Genomic DNA, 25,282 nt, shown 5'->3' on the forward strand with positions numbered 1-25,282 from the left:
AACATCTGGAGAGCCACAGGTTGCACACCCCTGCACTAAACAATACAGTGTTTATTCTTGCACCACGTCTGATTTCCCTTTCCTTTGTGGTGCCAGGCACCTGGTGCCAACAGAATAGAAGATCTGGGCATTGTTCCATCAGGATTGGAGAATCAAAGATCAAGAGGCTAACAGAACCCCCGTAAGACCGCCATGGAACATTAATGAAGTCAAGATTCTGTTTCCTAGCCCATGGATGTTCCTGGTCACTCGTCTGGACTGGGCTAGTGGGGTGACCACTAGGTGCCCCTTCAGTAACGCACTTGCTTTCGATGCTATGCGGGATTGACACGTGACTATGTCACTGACTACACTTCCTAATGAGGAGTTGACAGTAGAGGAAGGCCTACGCCTGCAAGTTATAACTGGTGCCCTGTGTGCTTGAGTACCTGTGGGTTTGCAGCCATGTTTGCCGTTGTTTTTGAGAACGCAGATTTCGCCGGGCTCACATTCGTAGGGGTTACACTTGATCTTGCTGCCCTTCTTACACTGGCATTTCTCGGTACAATGCGGGGTGATCCAGCTTTCGCCAACCTGCAAGACCACAGATGTCTGGTGTCACGGCACATACATGTATACATCTGTTTGTAGAAAAGCACTGACAGGCACATGTACTCTACTAATTCCCTGCCCTCTCCAGTGCCACATAGAATCCTAGCCTTTCTAGCGCTCAGATGAAGGGGACGATGCAGTGCTGGAGTGGGGCACTGGGGTGAAGCACATTGGCCAAGCCTAGAAGACCATGCAACTATGAGGTCACAAAGACATAGCTATGTAGAGTTGACTGTAAGAGAGCCTGCCCAGTCGCATGCAAGCTGCCACTTACCCAACCAGTGCCTTCAGCTTTCCACCTTCCTGCTGTGTTTCAAGGAAATGTGGCAGGAAGTTAAAGGGGCAAGAGGAAAGGGGGCAAGGGGTATATAATGTTGATTAGTCATTCTGACTCTTCCATTCTGTATCTTTTCGAGGTTCAGTCAAAACCTGTTGCGCCAGAATCTTTGTAATATAACATCTATTTTCTGCAAAGTTTAGATATGGAGAAGGAAAGGTAACAGGTCCTTTTCAGTCAGTTTTGGCTATTAGATGGCACGGTAAGCACTGCTTGTAAGTCAAAACTATTGTCAAGGGAAGTGAAGATGGGAGGGAGATGGATGGGAGGCGCGACACACAGTCTGTGGGTGCGGCTCGGCACTTAACCAAACATTGACTGCACATGTCCCTGCTAGTCCCTATGGTGGTCAATTTCATACACTATCTGCCACTCCTGCACAAAGCACCCCACCCCGGGATCGCGTTGAGATAGCTGTGTGCTTTTGAGGAGATGTCATTTCTATGTAGTGTTCTAAAAAGTTAATGACTTAATTGCAGCTGTAAATGAGCCCTAGGCTTGAAAAAAAGTCCTAAACAAGTATGCCTGCAATCACTGGATTTATTAGCAATATGTGTGCCCTTGCATCTGATCCTTTCACTGAGTTCCTGTTAAAATCAAGCTTTGGCAAAGTTTTGGCATGTTTTGCGATACAGCCCATTGCGCTTACCTGGTAGTAGGTGTCATTTACTGTCCTGCACCCGCAGTCGCTCAGTGGCACGCACTGGTCATCGCTGAGCACGTGCCCATCATCGCAGACGCAACCTTCAACACAGTCCGCCGGCTTCTCACATGTGGCAGACGCATAAATATCATTGCAGGTCGGTGGGCAGAGGGAGGCGCAGTCGGTGTAGTGGCTGTTGGTTGGGCATGGCAAAGCTTCAAGGGAAAGAAAATTGTGCTGCTGTGAAACCCAATTATAATGGCAACCCCACAGCATGTTCCCCCGACACACCTAATATGTTAATCACAGCACAACCGAGAATACACATGGCACAGGTTTCTTGATTCTTGATATTGCTCTATAAAAGCTCCCTTTAACAATCACTCAAATATCCAAGATGGCCGACACGCCCTTTCATTGACTGTTTAACATTTCAGGAAGGTCCACAGAGCCACAACCGTTCAGTACCAGTCAGCAGTTCCACAATTCAGAGCACCATCACAAGAGTCCCAGTGCCCCTCTCTAAGACTCCATTGGCGACCCTTGGGGCCAGTGGCCTACTGGTGAAGCTGCGCCCTATAATCCATGTGTCAGCCCGTAGGTCTTCTTTCGCTCCGGTGACACCTGGAATTAAGTGGTTGGAGAGGCGATTACCAACCTGCCGCAAGTGGTTTCTTACTGGGGTTGGCGGATGGGACCCGGCTACCCTCAAGTGCTCCTGCCTGAAGTATTCCATGGTTCATCTTCCCACTTTTCCTCTAATGGTGTTGGAGCCTTGCATCCAGACAAACAGGGGAAGGATGAAGGGTGATCCAAACCGGGGAAGGATGAAGGGTGATCCCAACCAGGGAAGTATGAAGGCTGATCTAAATCGGGGAAGGATGAAGGGTGATATAAACCGGGTAAGGATGAAGGGTGACCCAAACCAGGGAAGGATGAAGGATGATCCAAACCGGGGAAGGATGATAGATGATCCAAACCAGGGAAGGATGAAAGGTGATCCAAACCGGGGAAGGATGAAGGCTGATCTAAACCGGGGAAGGATGAAGGGTGATCTAAACTGGGGAAGGATTAAGGGTGATCCAGACCAGGGAAGGATGAAGGGTGATCCAAACCGGGGAAGAATGAAGCGTGATCCAAACTGGGGAAGGATGAAGGGTGATCTAAACCGGGGAAGGATGAAGGGTGATCCAAACCGAGGAAGGATGAAAGATGATCCAAACCAGGGAAGGATGAAGTGTGATCCAAACAGGAGAAATTTGAAGGCTGATCTACACTGGGGAAGGATGAAGGATGATCCAAAGCAGGGAAGGATGAAGCGTGATCCAAACCGGGGAAGGATGAAGGGTGATCCAAACCGGGGAAGGATGAAGGCTGATCCAAACCAGGGAAGGATGAAGGGTGATCTAAACTGGGGAAGGATGAAAGGTGATCCAAACCAGGGAAGAATGAAGGGTGATGCAAACCGAGGAAGGATGAAGGATGATCCAAACCGGGGAAGGATGAAGGGTTATCTAAACTGGGGAAGGATGAAGGGTGATCCAAACCGGGGAAGGATGAAGGGTTATCTAAACTGGGGAAGGATGAAGGGTGATCCAAACTGGAGAAGGATGAAGGGTGATCTAAGCAAACATGTCTGACTAGTGGCCCCAAGTCACATGTGATACCTTTAGGCAGTGGGCACCGCTAAATTGTTGGAAGACAGCACTTTGCAACCTAAGACTTGTAGGTCTAGGCTTAAAACAGTCAAATCAAAAACTACGTGTTGTAGGGGGCAAAATGCTCTTGAATGCAATGTACATATAGAGTGCACAGAATGGACCAATCAGCAGCAGTGGACAGCAAGGGGCTTCTTAGAACATGCTCTGTAAGCTAGGAATCGACCTAATGTGCAGTGGTACAAGAGTACCGAAAAAAGTAGTGGAACTGTGGTCTCGGCAGGGCAGAGGGTTGGCGTAAGCTTACTGGAACATGTGGCAAGGTGTTGCAGCCGGGTCATTGCAATAGTCTAAGTGACACAGCTTTACACCTGCAGAGGGACATGAATGGACAAATCCTCTATATAAAATGGTGAATATGGCGTAAAAAGTAGAGGAATGGAAAACAGGAAAAAAGAAAAGTAGTTGAACACCGCTCCCGACCATTCCTGCTCACTTCCATCACTGCTCATATGCCAGAAAAGGTCATCCTGATTTATACTTGTTTTCTGATGTTCCCAAGGTCAGTTTGTACTTTCTTTAATAAAGTTTCAAAAATTACACAAAGGAACCATACGGTACGAGAAAGTAAAAATATGCATTGAGAAAATAGGTTATAATGAAATGTAAAACCTTAATAATTAAGACAAGTCGCTGTGTACTTAGTGATATTCTAATTTGAAGAATGTTGTTTAAGAACAATTCAAACTATCCCACAATGTCATTGGTTATTTATAAAAAATGGTAGAGCTATTTGTTGCATTATTTTATGTGTATTCCTTGGTAAATTTGGTAATAATCATCTTTCAAACTATGCTAAACACAGGTTCCAACATGTTCCACTTTTGTAGTGCCTCGCATACGAGGCACTTGTCGGAGCATCGGAATTGCTTCCTATTCTTCACCTGGCCCTGCTCTGGAGGAAGTTACTGAGATGGGGCATAGACCCGGGCCTATTTTAAATGATCCAAGTGCTTTACACATGTAATACCAGAAAGGTTAGGCTCAATCTCGCAGGTGAACTCCCTAGGGGTATTGGGGTCACGAAGGGTGTTCGACAGGGGTGTGTTGTTCTGCCAACCCCTTTCAATTGGTACCTGCCTGACCTGTGGGAGTCATCCAGGGCCTGGGATGCATATGCCCGACGTTGGATGGATCTAAGGTTGGGATGCATTGCATATGCAGACGGTCTTCTCCTCCTGGACTATACCCCCGCCGGACTCCAGAGAAGCTTCTCTGGCGTAATGAAATATTTGTCTCGGAACCAATTAACAATAAACCCTGCTAAATCCTATTTAATGACCTGTAGTACAATGAGGAACCAGAAAAGCTACACATGGAAGATCAACGACTCAGTAGTTGAGAAAGAAGATTGTATCCGCTATGTGGGGTTTGCCGTCTCCTAGAAACAAAAACAAAAAATACAGGAAAGGAAAATGGACGAGAAAGTGAGTGCTTGTCTTTCACCAGTGAAATTTGTCAAAAGTAGATTATGCGCTTACTCTCTCTTACCCTTTATCGAGCTCTACAGGTCAAAGATCTCTGCTACCATACTTATGGGTGCAAACTAATGAATCTTAGGAATAGGACGTTTTATTTTGGCATTCTGGAAGGCAGGTGGTTGAGACAAGTCCTGGGTCTCGCTCGCTCAGTTCCAGTGAGTGTGGTCAGACTGGAGCTGGGTCTAGTCTCGTGTTGGGCACAATTTATGGAGCTCAGCCTCTCTCTCTCTCTCTCTCTCTCTCTCTCTCTCTCTCTTTCTCTCTTTCTCTCTTCCTCAAAATAACAAAAGCTAGGAAACCACACATTGATTTTTACTTGAATGCTATGATGGAGGGGGAATCTAACCCCGTCTTACGTGAATTCAAGTAAAGATGTGAGTTGTTTATGAGCCTGTTAGTCGCGACCAGTTTCGATTCAGAAGAAATATTAAAAAGGAAGGTGAAAAGGTGGGATCGTTCTGTTGATTTTCGGGATTTAGGATGACTAAAACAGTATGGGGGCATGAAATATTGTATCTACCTTTTGACGGAGGTCAGACCGTATTTGAAAAAATTTCCTTTGCCCAAATTGAGAGACTGGTACCTCAAGTTCAGGCTGAATTGTTTACCCACGCTGGAGGTGCTGGGACCAAAACTGGGTATCCTTTCCGAATTACGTTTCTGTAAACTGGGTGGCATTGCGTTTGACTCTCTGGCGCATCTAGCCTTGCCCTGTCCGTTGTTGCTGAATACGAGGCTGTTCAATTTTTAACCCTTTATTAACACTCCCTCCCCGATTATCTCTGTACATTTATGGCAAAGACTTATGACGACGGCCCACCCATCGCTCACCCAAGCTCGTGCAGAATTTTGGTGACAATTTTTGACAAAATTGAGGAGGTGATGAGTGGAATTACAGCAGACTTAAAACTGATACCATAATTCATTATGGACTTGAGAACTATAGGGGATCGTGGTGAAATGATGTCTTAAATAGTTGGTGTGTTTTCCTTTATGCTGGGCTGCGAATGCAACAATGTAAATTGATTAGTTAAATGATTTGTTGATTGGCTCAGATAGGAAAAGTGTTTTTTTTAACCTTCTTTGGTTTTAATGACCTTTTCTTTTAATGTGATTGCTGTGTGTGTCTATTATATAAAAGTACCTTGTGTACTACAAACGCAATAAAGTATTACAAATAAATAAATCGTCAAACTGTCCCTAATTCTGTAGCACCAACAACAAATGGCCTCATACATTAGGCACTACAATAAGGAGCATTTATTTTCTCATTAAATAGTTCTCCTTGCTTGTACCACACTGTTCTTTTTGTGGTTTCTTCATTTATTTGGTTGCAGGGGAGGTACTTCTGTGGGTGCAAACTGTATCTTCATTTTGGGAATATTTTCTGTCTTAGAATTTGTTGCTTGTAACACTGCTACTGCTACTGAATTTTGACAACATTGAGTGACTTGTAAAACTCCACCATGTCCCCGATCCATCCTCTGGAGGATGCTGGGAGTGGCAGCCAAAGGAAGAAGGTACAGGTCTAGAGAGTCCATGCTTTCTTGAAAGAGCACTTTCTACCACTTACAATATCCATGTTACGAAAGAAAAAATAGGTCAAAATGGGCTACTTCATGCCACAGACATGCTACAACAAACTGGTAGTGCCACCGAAAGCCATTGGTGTACATGTGGGGAGAGTAATTAAGCAAAACAACGCAACTGACCAATTAAAAGCCAACTACAGCCAAACACACCATGGGCAGAGACTCACAACTGGACCACCCACTATTTGCCTTAACTGCACCAAACTAATGAGGGAGGTGAGGAGCACACAACACACAGTGGACACAGATTTCGGCTGAAGGGGTGCCCTTCTTTTAAGGGCACAAATCCCCAGGTGATTGGTCTTAAGCTAGCCTGAACTAGAGGACCAATCGCTGCTCCTGGATAGAGTGGACTTTGCCCCAGCGATGTCACACCCAAAGTGCTTTGCTCCAGAGGAAGTGGAGGAGACAGGAAAAGGAAAGAGAGATAGCAAGAAACAATATGCTGGAAGTCTTCTTCCAGTGTCCAGAGCACTCCTGCCTATCCTACTCCCACCCCTTCCCTCCTACCGACAGCAAAGACCCTTAGACATGCAGCCCCCTGGTGTGAGGCTACTCCTCCTGAATGGGCGTGCTCCTTTATACCTGGGTCCAGGACAGCCCCCTGGTGTGAGGCTACTCCTCCTGAATGGGCGTGCTCCTTTATACCTGGGCCCAGGACAGCCCCCTGGTGTGAGGCTACTCCTCCTGAATGGGCGTGCTCCTTTGACACCTGGGCCCAGGACAGCGTCTTGCTGTGCGGCTGTCTCTGTATCTCTCAGGGAGAGTGGTACCGGCCCTCACAAAGAGAATCAAAGAGAGGCTGGGTCCCCGGGGTCCCAGTCCTGCCGCATGGCAGTATCAGCCCGTCTGACACGAATGCACCTTCCCTTGCACAGCAGAGCTGACTCACAGGAGCGGACGCATGTGCAATATCAATTGGGATGTGGTGGCCATGATGATAAGTATCACCAGGCACTATGCCTACACTCAGGCGTAGCTTATTCTTAGAGACTAGCCTGCCACCAGCACGGGGTACTCAGGATCATCATAGCTGTGGTACATGGGCCATATCTTAAATGCTGCTTCTGCGCTGCAGTGACTTTGCGATTGCTGAGTTGGTCGAGTGGGCATCTTGTGACCTTTCAACCTGCTCTGCGGCATGAGCTACTGATGCAGCAGGGCACAAGTACACTATGCTTTTGGCATGGAGTTGCAACAAAGGGGGATCTGGTTAGCAGAGTACCTCTTTGGAGAAGGAATCACTCCATCATTTAATGTACTAATAAAAATGTAAAAAGCCAGGGCTTTGCCCGCTTGCCAAATGACCATTACCTACACAAGTTGCCTCGATAAAACCCAACTAAGGATAATGGGTGGGAGGAAACACCATGTAAATAGGACCACAACTGAGACACGCTCTAGTTGCCTCAACTACACTCACCTAAGGAGAGTGAGTAGGGACTCATCATGACATTAGGACCACATCTGGTACACACTCACTAGTTGCCTCAACTACACTCACCTAAGGAGAGTGAGTAGGGACTCATCATGACATTAGGACCACACCTGGTACACACTCACTCGTTGCCTCAACTACACTCACCTAAGGAGAGTGAGTAGGGACTCATCATGACATTAGGACCACACCTGGTACACACTCACTCGTTGTCTCAACTACATCCAACTCCAACTGAGAGAGTAGGAGGGCCCACCATGAAAATTGAACCACAACTGAGACGTTAACTAGTTGCCTCAACTATGCTCACCTAAGGAGAGAGAGGGCTAACACACTATGAACAGAATCACAGCTGAGGCACTCACTAGTTAGTTGCCTCAACTACATCCAACTAACGAGGAACTATAACTGGCAGGACCGCATCGGGGGCAAGACTGATGACGTCCCCACCGATTTCTAGATGAAGGTTTGCAAGAATCCCCTGCCTCCAACTCAGTCCTTTTTTCCAGCTAAACTAGCTCAGAGAGTTATTGCAATTTTAGCAGAGCTGACTGAGTAATGATGACAGGCTGTCACTGGTGAGCTAGCACAGAGTATTATTGTATCTGCTACCAAGATATGTGTTACCTGAAAGCAGGTGTTTGCATTTGGGCTAGGATGATTCAGTCTTTCATACATGGATTACTAGTGCACCATTGAGTTGGGAATGTTAGCTGATATCAAGGAAGGCCCCACCAGATAATTCATGTATCCAGACCAATATTAATCTTAAAACCTGCACAACATTACAATAAAGATGTGTGCTGCAGGTATTGTCCCATTGAGTGATGTACAGAAGACTCCTTTTTCTTGAGTCTTCCGTTGCATTTTACAGCCCAGGTGATTGTTATAGTAGTCATTTGTTATTTTACAAGCTTTGAAATTGACACACTTCCTCCAGTGACTGGCTCCAGACAGGAACTTGCATGTTGTGACATTCTGTTGTTTACTAAATATCTTAAGTATATTTCAACTACCTTCTGGTTTTATTATTTACTAGCAAAAGTACCTGTTCTCCGAATGGGTTCTGTAGACAGACATAACACTTTCATCAATTGCTGAAAGTCAATTATCCTGCAGGTCACTGTATCGTATCGCTTATCGCTTGATTTGCTTTGCACCTTGAAGTAAACTACACAGAGAATGGGCGCGTGTGGCAAGATGACATACTGCGGAGCAGACGTTGGGGGAGGCAAGAGTTGTGTGCTGCTTCATAGTGGGACCTTCTGTTCCCGCTCCCCACCTGCAGACCGTAGCCTAGCGTGGTGCAGTTCACTGCGGTGCACATATCTTGGAAACCGTGCATCCAAGGGCCTTGATACCAAGTGTTCATCATGTCGAGACCGGTCCATCTACAACCACATTGATGTTTTGCCGATTTTGGGCATCCGTCTCATGTGTGAATGTGCTCTAATTTGGGGAAAGGGGTGGGGTGTACAAATGTCATGTAGCCAATAATGTCCGGAGGGTCCTAACAGGTAGCTATGCAACATGTGGTGCAGATTGGGAAAACGGTGTGGAATTGTATAATGAACTTTGCTTCTTGAAGCCTGAAACTCACAAACACATTTTGGCGTGTGCCGAAATACAGGGAAAAGGGTGGTGTCCAAAAGTCAAGAAGCCAGTACTGTCCGGTGGGTCCTAAAAGGTAATGGTGTGGAATTGTATACATTGGAATTTGCCACAAACCGAGCCACCCACACATTTTCACTTTTAGAAATATAGATAGAATAGATAGAAGTTGTTGTAGGTTGGCGTATTAGGAATCACACATGAACTTAGGTTGTTCGGAGTTTGTCTGAAAGAGTTTTCCATGACCTCGTCATCAAATTTCACAGATGTGGAAAAGTGACAGAAAAATACAAGAAACTGACAAGACTATTAGGCAGTCAATTTTTCATGAGGAAGCTCCTCAAAGCCCTCTGGATCAGTAAATAGTTCAAATTTCATATACATACGGCAGAGTGTGCTGGTCCTCCACTTAATATTGATGCCCTCAATCTTGCAGGCGTCGACGTAGGCTTGGGCGATGGCACAGAAGGAGGCCAGCATGCCGTCGTACTTGCACATGTCGTAGGTGCAAGTCTGAATGAAGAGTTGGGGATCGACCAGGTCGTGGCATGGTTTGAAGGCACTTGACAGTAAGACACTGCACTGCTGCTCTACCACTGGCTTCTGTCCAGGCCTACAAGGCGGCTCGAAGTCCACTCGGTTGTCAGGCAAACAACTGCAAAAAAAACACAGAACGTTGCAAGCTTCCAACGAACCAACTAAATCAGGATGCCTTATAACAAATTGTGCAGTTAAACTCTTTCCTATCGTTACTATTGTGATGTTAAATTGAGGGCAATGGACCTCCAGTGAATGCATGCACAGCACTGCATACACAGTTATCACTAAAGTTTAACATTGGCAGAGAGTACATTTTGAAAACTGGTGATAGTTTTGACCACACATATACATACCCCTTCAGGCTGATACAAAAAGCATTTTGCGGGCAATAATGCATTTGCAGGAAAAGAAATTGAACTTCATGAGCTGCACATTGCAGTTGTATTGCAAAACAATGAAAAAGACCTCTTGCAACGAACGAGCAAGAGGGGAAACTACTACAAGCAGCAGCTACTTTGCAAATGCAAAGTGGGGGTGTCCGGAAGAGTTGAAATGGTGGGGGTAATTCTCATAGGGGAAACCCCTACACGTGCACATAACCTGATTCACGTAACAGCAAAGCACGTGCCGCTGTAGAAACTTGCCCCTGCCCCTTTCAGACTAGGCAAAGTCAGATTTAGGACCTGCACAATTCTACTGAAACAATTGTCATGTTCTCATATATTTCCTAGGAAGTGGCTGACTTCCCCAGCAGACTTTCAGGCGAAATGGTTACAAAATGTTTCACTTTTCACCTAGATGTTAATTTGAATTTCCATGGACTTGTGCCTTGTGATTGGATGTTTTTTAGTGTGAATCGAGTCCATTTGTGTGTGCAAAGTGCAGAATCCGTGGTGGGTTTATTTGTGAATCACTCGGCTTGTGCAGTTTGCTTTCGGTCAGAGCTGCAATTTTATGTGTGAAAATCAATGTCTTTGTGAATTGGGTCCCCTCTCTTTACTCGGGAGAAAGGGTACTGGAAAGAAAGCAGTAGTGGGTCTGCAAAACCCTCTATTATCTGTTAATTCAGTGTAAAACAGGTCTATTCTATGTCAATGCATTGGTTTCCATAAACAATACCCTTTCTCTGGAAGAGTTGGCCACTGGTTTCTGAACATGTTGCTGTTATGGTGTCTGCCACATACCTGCAGCGCATGTTTACATGGATCACAGGCACGTGCACCTCCTTAGATGCAGCAGCTATCCGGGACATGACACAATCTGCCCGATTCACAGCACATGTGATAGCAACACCCTCTTGCTGTGCACCAGGAAGGCTTGTGTCCTATTCAGAAAGGAAGTCACTTGGGTTCACATTCTCAAAAAAGTGCCACACGCAATTAAAAGAAAACAACACAGTGCGTGTATTTTACTTGCGGCACTCTAGGAATAAGCAGGTTGCGCTATTCTCAAAGGTGACCTGCGCATGGACCGTGCGGAGGTGCAAATGATGCGCCGACCAGCCTCCGTGCATATATCAGCGCCTGACACTAACGTGTGGTGCTGGGATCGCATTTCTTATTTCACAGCCCTTCCTGGCACCATCGGTGTGAAATGTGCAGCCAAGGAAATGCGCTGTTTGGGGCGGCAGCGGTGCACAATGTTGCCATCACATTTACACGAAAGCATGGCAATGCCAGGAATGACCCACTGATGTATAGAGCTTCCCCCTGCACCTGCTCCAATCAGGCGCAAGGGTAGATCTTTGATTCATGCGCACTTTAAATCACATGGGATGTGCTTTACATGTGCAGAAAGACCTCCTGATATGTGCAAATGTGCAAAGAGGATGACAATGAGCATATGCATGCGCACATCACAGATGCACATTTTCAAAAGCCCTTTGATGATTGAATTGGATGTTTTAGGCGCAGGGGATGTGGTAGTAGACCTCATCACGTGGCAAATCAAGTTTTGGGACTATGTCCAAATGTGTGCTTCACAGATGCAGGCAGTCATATGCCCTTTGCCCCCAGGAGCTATTGTGGCATCTGGGGAAGGAAAGGGTTGATTCTCGTATTCGAAAGAGCAAAACAAATTAACAAAATGTATGCACTTTAAAGTATCCGAAAAATTGCAGCAAGCACCTGTGATAGTGTGCAAAGCATCATTGGGCAATTTCTGACGCAAACAATTTCATACAAAATAATTGCAGTGGAGTGAGCTATTCCTTGCATTTATACCCTAACAAAGGGTGAAAAGTAAAAAAAACACAAAACACTTTTTTTTAACAATTTCACAATATTTATAGCGACCCGTCATTGCAAGATGCTCTGCCAGCCTTCCTTCCTCCTTACTGCCTCGCTCTTTACCATAATGTTCCTTTATGAATCTCTTTCATGTTGTGCATACATAGACAGGGTTGATGATCATTTCTAAGTGCTGTGAGATATAGGAGGGAAGGAAAGGTTTGAAAAACAGAGCAATAAAGAAAGTGACATTTCAGAGAACCTCAAAGCAAAGGCCCTTGCATTGACCTCTGTTGTGTGTTAATGAAATGGAACACTTCCGACGAGACAGTGTTGGAGGATATTGGACCCAAGATGGCTCTGCCTGTGCCTCCCCCCTTCTTGAGGAGCACCTGTAGTAATCCACTAAGGGTAAAGACCTGAATTTAGGACAGTGCCATCATTGGCTATGGCATCAACAGCAGCTCCAATCCTAAGGCTGTTTTCTAGCCCGATTGGCTCACTTTTCATCCCAATGCATACATTGCTCCAACTCACTCCAGTAGAGGGTTCCAATGGAACACAATTGAACCCATGTGGACTGGGTTGCTACGCTCTGGACTGTCAGAATTCAGAAAGTACTTACCCTGCGCTGCTGTCTTCCTCCGCTTTCCAGCTGTTTCCAAACTGCACAACGTTGCTTGCCAGGCGACCATTGGGCATCAGGAGCTCATCGTTGGATCGACCGTTGTAGTTACCGCACATCCCGCAGACCTACACCGAAGAGGCAAAATGGCTCTGTTATAACGAGCGGGCAAGGTGGCCAATGAGAACATGTTACACACTCCACAACCACCCTACAATACGCCCACCACGTGACTCAAATGGTCCTTTGCCCGTCTCAGGGGTGCGCTCTTCATCATGCTAGTCCCTTTCGCCAGCACCTTAGAACTTTATCTGAGGCCAGCCACGGGAAGTGCACAATGTCACACCCAGGAGGGACTCAATCAGGTGGTCTGCATTGGACCGTGCATCTCTGTCCTACCCTCCTCCCAGTACAGATGCCCATCTCAGGAAGCTGGATCTCCGCTCCCTGGCGCCTGGGGTCCCAGCCTGATCCTTCGCCAGAGATCCACATTTGGGTGCCGTCACCCAGGACCTAATGCAGCGCAGGCCTTTCAGCCTTCTTGCAGTTTTCTCAGACTGCACTCATGTATTTTTTCTTTGAGTGTACTCCTAGGTTTTTACGACAGATTGCAAGAGTCATGTTTATCACATACAGGTACGTGGGTGGCATCTTTTTGACTACTCACCATGGAGTGACAACAAGCTCTGTATACTACCTTACACCAGTGCATTCTGGGCCTTCTAGTTCATTATTGGCACAGCTATAGCTTGTTTGGCGCTGGCAGTGACCCATGTACTGAAACCAGTGTACCACATTTCCTATGCCTGGCTGTTTTTCTGCACACATAAATGTGCCCCGTTTTGACTAGATAATGGTACACTGCTTCATGCCAGGTGTCCCGAGACATTCATGTCTTGCTACAGAAGCTGTGTTATGCATGATGTATGATGCTCAGAGGGTTTTCTTTCCTTTATCTTTAGGGGACCCAGAGTGTGGACCCCCAAGCCATCTCATGGTGCTAATCAAGGACTCCGGGTAGAACCGGGTCCCACAAATTCAGTTCACAGGAGTTGCCAGGTGCAGGCATCTGACATTCATTTTGGGGCACTGCCCCAAGACTCTCTCTTTAGCACACCCTCTACAGAAAGGATTCTTGATCAATAACATGTGCAAGAATGAAGATGGAATAATATTTCAGAAACCATGTGCCCATTCAAAAAGTGCCTTTGAAGCAGGACAACCACCTGCATAAACTACATGAACCCCAGCACCTCCTTTCCAGGTCAAGTAGTTCTGATCAAATGTTTCATCTGGAGGTTTCTTCATAGCATATAAATAATAAATGTCTGCCGAAAACATAGAAAAACATGGTTACAGCTGCTTGAGCTCAAGAAAACATCTGACCTTTGAGCGGTAGGTGTCTGGGAGAGAGATCTCCAGGTGCTGGTTGCCATCGAACTTCACGAGCATGCCAAAGTCAGTTTCAACCACCGTGTAGATCCCAACGGTGCCGATGGAGATACCTCTGGAGCGGCCGACCACTGGGGTGTGGACCCTTTCGTTGTTGAGCTGAAAATAATAAACATTGCATGAGTCAAGGAACAACTCCTCAAAGGTCACCCGCTCAAAACTAAACAAAGTCAGGAGATGAAGAACAACGAAATGTACGACTCAATTGATGTTTCTAAAGAGTTCCAAACCTCAGAGGATTCTGGTGTTTCAGTGCTGATAACCAGAACAGGAATTCATGAACACCTGATTCTTGAATGTCCTCATTTCAAATCTATAAGAACTAATCGTTTGATGAAATTTGTTAATATTGAATATGAGGACTGCTTGGAATTTCTTTGGGCTCGTATGATGCTAGGTACTCATAAAACCCTGATATTTGAATTGGTTAACTTGTGCAAGTATATAGGAAAAGAATTGCTTAGTTTTAATAATTAGTTGTTATTATCTGTTAGATGTGATATTTTTTATTCATGAAATGAGATGGATGCAAATTTGAATAATTTTCCTTTTTATGTGTAAATGACGGGGAAAAAAATGTATTTGTTTATCGGATTCTTAAAATATTTTTTTCTTTTCTTTTTGTAAAGGTTCTACTTTGTGTAATTGAACCAAAAACAAATAAATAATTAAAACAAACAGGAATTCATGTTTGATCCAGGCATAGGTTTGACATTTGAAGACTAATCTGTTTGAGTGATCTGAGACATTCAACATCACGTCAAGTAAATTGAAAAAAAGTGTCCCATGTTTGTTACTCTACCAGCGAAAGCCACTTACTGTGCCCCAGCACTGTAACCTTCCAAGTCCTAACGCCTCTAATCTAAGTTTCATAGGTCATTATCAGCAGATGGGGTTCATATGTACATTTGAAGAGCTGTGCATTGACTGCGGAGCACTGCACAGAAAAGAACCACTCCTCTTCTTACCAAGGGGATTCTACAGAAACCAACTGAAAAGGCAATCCACACCAACTGCAAGCCCTTGTCACACACACTCAAGAGACCCCACTCTGGTGCAGGTCTTTAGCATTAGAGCCCTTCATCTGCGTATCTCCATCCCACCGCCCAAGCAGTGGAGCTCATTCCCCTCAACCAGACAGTGGTAACCCTTCCCCTCAACCAGACAGTGGCAACCCTTCCCCTCAACCAGACAGTGGTAACCCTTCCCCTCAACCAGACAGTGGCAACCCTTCCCCTCAACCAGACAGTGGTAACTCTTCCCCTCAACCAGACAGTGGTAAACACGATCTTCCCTGACTGAGACACTGACCAACTGCTGGTAGGTAAGTCCTAAACTATCTTAGCTTTTCAAACACCCCTTAATATCAATGACTCGTAAAACTGACGCAAGCCACTCCATCAGAGGCTCCATCATTGGGCTAAGGTGGCAACAGCTGTGGGGCCTCCATCGTGTGTATCGTATATATAATGTATAATTGTGCGATGTATACAAATGTTTAGTAGAGTTTTGTAGCGTGTCTTGCCTCCTTATAGGGTCACCATGTATGTTTGTAGCTGTGACTATCCCATTTACGCCCAGATTGGACCCTGCAAATGGCATCTACCACCAAAAGCTGCCAGCACTCAAGGTGATAATACTCTAAAACCCTGCCCATCGTTTACTGAGCCTACGTAGATGGGATGGCATGTTCCTGACAACGTGCACACTTAGTCACTGCGTGTGTGTGTTGTAGAGCACAACGTTGCTTCAACTCTTATGTATATTTCCTTGCAAGTGTGCTGCATTCTCTTTATACTGGAAATGTAATTGCATTTTAGGATATAATTTGGAAGTACCTTAAGAATCTTTTGTGTGTATTTGTGTTCTAAATAAATACGAGGCTTTTATCTCATTTGTGTCCATTAATCACAGTTTTACTCAGAGCTCATTTAACTCGGTTTTAGCCACGGATCCACATTTCCCAGCAGCTTTGTAGTCCTCTGGACTAGATACTCGCAAAGCAGGCGCAAGAGGAGCGGCACGAGGGAGCCAAGCCAGTCTTTGCCAGTTCTTGGTGGACGCGGCGGCTTGGGGCGTTTCTCTGCGGTAGGATGGCTTGGTTCGGTTTTTTCTCTCACTACTCTAGCGTATTTTCAGGTCCCCACATAACGAATGTAGATAGAATTACGGACCATGAGACGAAAACTTGGGCTCAATCTGCAGGTAGCAATAAGGACTGACAGGAGTCTCAGAGTGCTCCTTCCCAAAACCAGGTCTCTAGTTAAACACGCAGTCACAATTGCAGATGACATAGTAGACCAGGACATCAACATTTGCGCCTTGACGGAGACCTGGTTACATGCAGCCGCACGTCCCTCTTTGGCCTTAGCCACCCTCCAAAGAACACTCCCGTCTATGTTTCAATGGGGAGAATCAAGGGGTGGGGGTGTGGCCATTCTATTCAATAATGTCCTGGATATATGGAAAGTTGCCATTCAAGGTCGCAGTGGCTGCGAGACGCTTTATATCAAAGTCAGAACAGACGCAACCACGACAATAAACATGTTATTGATTTATCGTCCCCCTGCTATCATGCCCTATTTCGTATCATACATGAACAGCCTGGTGTTAGCCCAATTTAAGGGGGCTGCAAAATGGCTGATAATGGGTGATCTTAATCTCTAGAAATATGATCCCAATATCTTGCTGCTGGTGAACTTGCTAAGATCATGACAGCACTGGGATTCCAACAACATGTAGATAAACCCACCCATAGTAAGGGGCATATGTTGGATTGGGTCTTCTCACTTAACACGAAGATTAATGAACTTGACATCTCCCTCTGCCCCTGGTCGGATCACTCCTTTATTGAATTTAGCATAAATACTGCTAGTGGGAGCAAAACCAGCCAGGCTAAACAAAACTGGATCGTGTCCAGAAACATGAAGAGGATCAAATCAGAGTCAATGAAGGATTGGATCCGTCCTGTGTCCCAGATGACTTCCTCGTCCTAGGACAATTTGGACGATATGACTGCCACCCTCTTGGACGTACTTACCAAAGCCATTAACACTCTAGCTACCCTAAAAAATAGGAAGGTCATTAACCATCCTTATAACACGTGTTTTAATGATGTCCTTAAAATGCTAAGAGTGATAAAACAGAAAAACTTCTATCAGTGAAAAAAATCAAAGGCGGATGATGACAAGTTATGTTATTAGGAGGCGGCCAGGATATTTAAACTGGCCGTTTTCAAAGCTAAAAAAGACCCCTATGAAGACGCATAGAAAATGCCCAACATGATTCTAAAGACATTTTTGCCATTCTGGAAGAATTAGAAAAACCCAATGTTAAATTTTAAGAAACCATCTGTAAAGATCAAGACTGGTGCACTCATATTCAAACAACCTTGGTGAACAAGACGGAAAAGATAAAAAAGACTATAGCACAAGCTAAAACCCTACCACCAGTTCCTCCGACTAAGGTTGTGCTGAATGAAAGCTTGCCCAATGCGCCGATTATCCCCAAGTTCAACTTCAGGAGTATTACTGAAGACAAACTTCGTATTATCTTGGCCAAACTTAAACCATCTAGCTGCAAAGGGGATTTGTTTCCAGTCGTTGCAATTAAGGCCTGCTCAGAGACTCTTCAGTTCTATTACTAAAATTGTGACCGCCGCCTTTAAAGAAGGACGGGTGACTACTAGATTAAAGGACTCCTGGATTGCCCCTTTGTAAAAAAAGTAACAGATCAGAAAAAGATCCCATCGTGGCTTCCAACTATAGTCCTATTTCGAACTCTCCCTTTATGCTGAAGATCATGGATAGAGTGGCCTACGAACAATTATTGTGCCACATAAAAGATCACTCAATTTTGAGTAAAGATCAGTCAGGTTTTAGACCCGGCTTCAGCACTGAATCTGCTCTATTGGAATTAAAATCCAACATGATGGCAAACATTAATGACGGGGCACTATGTTGCTGTTGTCCTTGGACTTGTCTTCGCTTATGATTTAGTGGGCCACCCTCTCCTGCTGACTAGATTACAGGAGGTAGCAAACTTTAGTGACAAAGGGAGGGACTGGATGCAGTCCTTCCTAGGTAACAAGACCATGCAGGTTTGTAGCGAGCTAGCGAAAGCTGACCCAGTCCCCCTTAACTATGGTGTTCCCCAAGGAGCGTGTCTATCCCCGGTTCTCTACAACATTTTTAAGGCCCCCATTTTCCAAATACTTGAGGAGAAAAGAATATGCTTCTTAAACTACATGGACGATTCTCAATGCCTCATTCCGCTATCAGGCTTTTATGAGAAAGACGCCAAAACGGTGTTGTTAATTAATGATCTGATACACGAATGGATGGACATGAGTGGGCTGGATTTAAATCAACAAAATGACTGAACGTATGCTTGTTGGGTCCAGGCCCAGACTCTTGACTATGACTCCTTCCACATTGCGAATCACGCCATCCCCACCAAAGGGAAAATAAAAATACTGGGAGTGATCTTTGACCAGTCACTTAATATGACAGCTCAAGTCGATAGCCTGGTCTCAGCTTCGACCTATTATATACGGCTCGTTTCGCACATTCGCCCATTTCTCTCCCAAAAGGGCTGAAAAACGGTAGCCCGAGCCATTATTTAATCAAAAATGGACTACTGTAGCTCTCTATTGGTGGGGGTGGCAAAAAGAAAAGTCTCCAAACTTCAAGTAGTTCAAAACAGTACCATCAGAGCGATCATGGGAATGCGGAAGCATGCACGCGTGTCGGAGGTGCGCAGAAATCTGCAGGGGCTTCCCATCAGCTCTGGGACTGATTTCAGGCTGCTCACTATCACTTACACATCTTTGGCAGGGCTCAACCCTGCTTATATAGCCTGTAGCCTCAAAAATAAACCTGAAGCTCGACCTCTCTCCTCTATTGATGCTAAAAGGTTGCAAATACTGAAAGTCTTGCTGAAATTGGTAAAAAATGGGGCGGCCTGGGTGGCCGCTCCTGTCAAATGGAATGCCTTGCCCCTTGAACTAAGAAATAGTCCCTCCCTTGAGTTCTTAGAAACATCTTAAAACACTCATTTTTAGATAAGGTCCAGTTTAGGCTCCCCTATACACTCTAACATCTACTGCTTTGTCGGCGCTCGCATGCCTCTGGGAGACTTTGGTTGCGCCTTAGAAATAACTTAAATTAAAGTAAAGTAAAGATCTGATGCCCCGTTGTCAACCCACTCTATTTTAAGGCTCTGTGCAAAGTCCATGAAGCTCAAAACTATCCAGCAAAACCAGAGATACTGGCTGAACATATCTCATGTTTCGCACTACTATAGATCATTCTGGTACTACCAAATAACCTTATGCTGCATCCACAACTACTATCAGGGGACCGTTGGAATGTCATTCTGCCATACTCTATATAAATTATTACTGTTAAGGATGTTCCTGGGATACCAGGTGGCCTGTCCAGAGCTCTCTGCTACTATCCATAGGATAGCAGGTCTCTTTTTAAAATATACTACTATCAAGGAGTACCAAGGATGTGATACTGCTTCTTACTGCATCTTACACTACTATCAGAGGACAGTTTGGATATCAGACTGCCATACTCTACATATATTATTGCTATGAAGACGATATGTGGGATACTGGACAGTCTATACTGTACCCTCTGCTACTATTAAGGGGCACTTGGGGAATCAGTTGCTTATTAGTGCATCCTATCCTACTATCAGTGGGCTGCCTGGGATATCAGTTGCTTAGTGCACTTTCTCCTACTATCAAGGGGATGCCTGGGATATCAGTAGCTTATTAGTGCATCCTCTACTACTATCAGGAGGACACCTGGTATTTCAGTTGCATATTAGTTCAGCCTCTACTACTATAAAGGGGGTATCTAGAGCATCAGTTGCTTATTAGTGCATCCTCTACTACTATCAAGGGGGTATCTAGGATATCAGTTGCTTATTAGTGCATCCTCAACTACTATAAGGAGGACACCTGGTATTTCAGTTGCATATTAGTTCAGCCTCTACTACTATCACGTGGGTATCTAGAGCATCAGTTGCTTATTAGTGCATCCTCTACTACTATCAAGGGGGTATCTAGGATAACAGTTGCTTATTAGTGCATCCTCAACTACTATCAAGGGGGTATCTAGGGCATCAGTTACTTATTAGTACACCTTCTCCTACTATCAAGGGGATGCCTGGGATATCAGTTACTTATTAGTGCATCCTCTACTACTATGCAGATGATATCAGGAATATTAGTTGTTTATTAGCGAATCTCTATGACTATCAAGTGGACACCTGGTATTTAATTTGCATATTAGTTCATCCTGTCCTACTATGAAGGGGCTAATTGGGATATCAGTTGCTTATTAGTGCATCCTCTCCTACTATCATGGGGATACCTGGGATATCAGTTGCTTATTAGTGCATCCTCTCCTACTATCATGGGGATACCTGGGATATCAGTTGCTTATTAGTGCATCCTCTCCTACTATCATGGGGATACCTGGGATATCAGTTGCTTATTAGTGCATCCTCTCCTACTATCATGGGGATACCTGGGATATCAGTTGTTTATTAGTGCACCATCTACTACTATCAAGGGGATATTGAGATTATCAGTTGCCTATTAGTGCCTCCTGTACTACTAACAAGGGAATACTTGGTATATCAGTTGCTTATTAGTACATCTTCTGCTACTATGAAGGGGATACATGGGATATCATTTGGTTATTGGTGCAAAGACAGATCAAGTGGTATCAGCCCGAGGTCCAAATTGCCTAACGATGGACCTTGGCACCGTTAACACCCAATCCTGCACACTGGATCGGGTTTTATTGCTATTAGCACCACAGGATTTTAATCTGGAGTGTTGATAGCAATGATTTTGTTTGAATGAACAAGCCCCGCTCTCCTGGTTTTCTGTTCATTCAAACAAAAACGTATTTAAGATGGTACACTGGAAATGGAAGGTGGGGCTCCATGCAGAGCCCCTCTTCCGTTTCGATGGTAGCATGAGACACAGTGCGGTGGTGGCGCTGCTGCCCAGGAAGAAGGCAAGTGTGCTAGGGAGCAAGGGATGGAAGTGGGACAAAAGGAAGAGGCTGGTATTCGAGTCTGAGTGGCACCAAAGGAAGAGGATGGTATTGTGTTGGAGTGGCATTAAAGGAAGAGGCTGGTATTGGGGTCTGAGTGACACCTAAGGAAGAGACTGCGTTGGACTCCAAATGGTGCCTAATGAGGCGAGTATTGGTGTCTGAGTGGCACCAAAAGAAGAGGCTGGTGTTAGAGTCTGAGTGGAAATTAGGAAGAGTCTGGATTGGACTCTAAGCGGCACCTAATAAGGTGGGTATTGGCATCAGAGTGGCACCAAAGTAGGAGGCTGGTATTGGAGTCTGAGTGGCGCCTAAGGAAAAGACTGCTTGGATTGTAAGTGGCGCCTAAAAGGCGGGTATTGGAGTCTGTGACGCACCAAAGAAACTCAGCATTAGATCTCACATCCTCAGAATTTGCATAGTAAGGGCTTACTGAAGTCCACCCGCTGAAGGCACAGGTGCAGAAACTGCGCAAAACAACAAACCAGCCCCCTTGACTGCACCTGTAGTGTCGGTGCGGGGAGCGAATGAATCTCTGACATTTTGTGATCTGCTGCTCCAAGGGTGTTATTGAACTATTCATTTTCTTTGGGTGGTAGATCGATCCTAATCACTTTGCAATGGATGGAAGACAACGGTGCATTAATCAATTTGTACAGCGAGCTCTGACGATCTTGCAGAAAAACATATTATAAGGGGTGAAGTGGAAAGGAAGGCACAAAAGCAAGACGTACACTACTTACGTCTTGCTTTTACACTACAGGGGACTTTCAATGCATTTGAAGGAGGAGTCCGGGAACTAAACAAATTCAGCATTCGTGCCCTGGATTCCTTCTCCTTCAAATGCCTCTGGCTTTTATGCCTCCATGAGATTCTAATGCAGACGCAAAGCTAATGTATTCCTATGGATTCAGCTTGCATTTTCCACCTGCAAAAAGCAGACAAATTCCACAGGAATACATTGGAAATACCAGCTGCAAAGCGTAATTTTCAGGTGACATTTACGTTTTTACTAAATGGGGAGTAAAAAGAAAGAGTGAAGGTGGTTTCACCTATTTTTACTCATTCAATTTCCACTCCCTTTTGTAAAAGTTGAAAAGTGCATGGGGAGGAGCTGAGTGACAGCACGTAAGTGCTAACATTAGCGCCCCCTGCAAGCAATTTTCACTTGATATAACATGTCCTCCATTGTATCTATGTATATGAAATCACTAATTTAGTATTTAATGTATTTTATTTGCATTTATTGTGATTTCTATAGTGCTTTTGCCAAGGTGCTATATATGAGGAAAAGGGGCGGTACAATATAATGATTAATGGCAATGAATATATAATGGTTAAAGAAACAACAGGATGAGAATTAGACCGCAGTAACACTGACTTGAGATGAGTCCGGGAATTAGCCAGAGAAGGATCAGTACAGATGTTAAGTGGAAGAACGTTCCAGTGTTTAGGTGCCAAAAGGGAAAAGGGGCAAATGTGTGAGGCAGCACATGGAGGATTAGGGACAGTGAGAAGGAAGTGAGCTTGCAAAAAAAGAGGACGAAGGGGAAGATGAAAAGAAACCAGAGAAGGAAGATACTGAGAGCCAGTCTCTGGAGGCAACTGAAAACAATACAGAAGACATGGAAACAGAGTTGAGCATGAAAGGAAAGCCAGAAGGTAGACAGGAGAGAGGAATGATGAGATATACAGTGAGAGGGATGGAAAAGAGTCTTTCCAGCAGAATCGTAAATGGGATGGAGGGGAGCAAGTTGATAAGCGGCAAGACCAATGAGAAGGGCTCCAGAGTAGTTAAGACGGGAAAAGACCAAACCAAGTACTTATAACATGTACTTGTAACTTGCCTGAAGAAGGTATTCTGCAATGAAGACATCTGAATACATTTTAGCCTTTTTAGTTTGTTATTTAGATTTTGTTAAATTAAAACTTTGCATACCAGGGTCTTTCGGTTTTTCTGGAGGGTGATGCGTGTGTTGTAGACGTCAACGTACACCTCCTTGAGATACGTGGCCCCTTGAATGCCGCGGTCCTCGTTCCTGCCGCTGATGGTCACCGGAATCACACTGCTGTTGTTGCAGACGTGCACCAAGGTGTACGTGCAGGTACCCAGGAACGTGTGCATCACTTTGTCGAAGGTGAAGTAATGGGGATCGCCCGCCACGTGGCACGAGGCCTTACCTGGAGAGGACAGAGTAGGGACTCAGTAACCCAAGTGTTTTTATGGCTGTAGTGACTTCAATTGTTCATCTTGACATTATGAATTAAATTTTACTTTTCAAGAGAAATAATTCAAAACACTTGATTTAATAGATTTCTCTACAAGAATCAATACATTTGTGTTTAGGTGACATTTAGGCTACACATTTTGCCGGGTTCAAATATTTATCTGGAAATGATTGACTTTTCCTCAGCATGAAAAGCGCTAAATACCTTTTGAGACATTTGCTATTTAACAAAGAACTGATCTCCCCTTTTCTGCATCTCTAGCAGCAAGTGTTTACTTTTTGTCCTATTCTCCCTTTTCTGTGTGTTCAACTTTGAGCTCAGCTGAAAACCTGATCACAGCACAACCTCGACTTGCTTCCTGTTTACAAAGGATTCTCTCTTTGCAACATGTCTGAACTTTGTACCTGAAAATGTAAAGAATGCAGGGACACAACTGCATTCAACAGATCCAATTGTGTGGAGAGGGCTGCTCCTAAATGGTTGGCTAAAGGATTTAGGACATAATAGCTACATCAAAAAAATTCCATGCACCCTAATCTCAAAACAAGCCAGAGGTGCAGACACTCTCTGGTAACCTGTCATAAATACACAGCGCTTACTGTCGCAGGCGTGGCAGCTCCCTGCTCTCCACCATCGGAGACCACCTGTGAGCGGCACGCTCCATTTCCCTCTGTTGTTGCCCCATCCTTGGGGGTTGCCACGGCGCCTGGGAGACTGCCCAGGTCCACAAAGGTAGATGAGGTTCACTGAGGATGCCATTGTCAATTCACTTATGGGGTGACTTGTTTGGTTTTGGTTATAATGCTGTTTCCCTTTCAGCCACCGAAGACCAGACACAGTAGTTTCCCGTTCCAACTTTGGTCCTAATGACTGGAGTTTTTATCTCTCTCTGGATGGTACTTGGGAACACAGTATAAATTCACCTGAGACTCTGAGTCACGACATAACCACACCTAGGGGAATGAGAGAATACAGCATAAAAGCACCCAGCCCCACTTGCTGACTGTGGGTGCAGTAGAAGGAAGCTCGTGTTGGGAGAAGGGTGGAGAATTGAGAGAAATGGAGAAAGCAGAGTGTGGAGAGACACAAATGACAGGAGAGGTGGCAGCAGTGGAGAGCAGGAGGAGGTGGCAGGAGCTAATAAGGTAAAGGAAGAGGTGGTAACAACAGAGAGGGGAGAGGACAGGAGCAGGTGGTGAGAATTAAGGGAGGGACAGAGGAGGAAGTAACATTAGAAGGGAGATGGTTACAGGAGGAGGTGGTTATATCAGAACACATGAGCAGGAGTTAAGTAGAGGAAAGAAGAGGTGATACTATCAGAAGGTGGAGTTGATACAGAGGACGTGGGCGATGTGAAGAAGGCGGAGGAAGGAACACCAGAAGGTAGAGGTTGTAGTGAAAGTAGTATGACAGAAACTCAAAGTGTAACGTCAGTCGGCAAAGGTGTTACCCCCAGATGAGGTAACGCTCGTAGGAGGAGTCAGTTTAAAGATTCCAACAGCAGGCGGCAAGATCAGAATAGACCAGGTGATGATATCTCAAGAGGTGGAGACAGAAACATCAGGAGGTGAAAGAAAGATGAGGCAAAGACAGAGAATTACCTTTTTATGTCGGAAGAGCAGGAACGTTTACGTGGTGGAAAAAGGAACACAACTAGGCCAGGGAGGATTCTGTGAGACCAGAGAGGTGGGCGAGGAGGGATAGAAATCAGGAGGGAG

At 45.1% G+C, this 25,282-nt stretch overlaps 1 protein-coding gene across 2 annotated transcripts in view; it reads right to left on the reverse strand.

Moving 5' to 3' along the window:
* The window catches only part of LOC138491110 (uncharacterized), a 578,562-nt gene that overhangs the window by 46,535 nt on the left and 506,745 nt on the right, over positions 1 to 25,282 (reverse strand). For both annotated transcript variants that reach the window (XM_069617434.1, XM_069617433.1), the window contains 6 exons: positions 23,275 to 23,516; positions 14,191 to 14,355; positions 12,805 to 12,932; positions 9,798 to 10,066; positions 1,578 to 1,786; positions 429 to 573 (listed from right to left, as the gene is read on the reverse strand). In XM_069617434.1, the coding sequence (XP_069473535.1) occupies positions 429 to 573; positions 1,578 to 1,786; positions 9,798 to 10,066; positions 12,805 to 12,932; positions 14,191 to 14,355; positions 23,275 to 23,516 (1,158 nt within the window). The remainder of the gene's footprint in view (positions 1 to 428; positions 574 to 1,577; positions 1,787 to 9,797; positions 10,067 to 12,804; positions 12,933 to 14,190; positions 14,356 to 23,274; positions 23,517 to 25,282) is intronic.

This window comes from Ambystoma mexicanum, chromosome 10, assembly GCF_040938575.1.
Source record: "Ambystoma mexicanum isolate Mex_15411 chromosome 10, UKY_AmexF1_1, whole genome shotgun sequence".
Lineage (NCBI taxonomy): Eukaryota > Metazoa > Chordata > Amphibia > Caudata > Ambystomatidae > Ambystoma > Ambystoma mexicanum.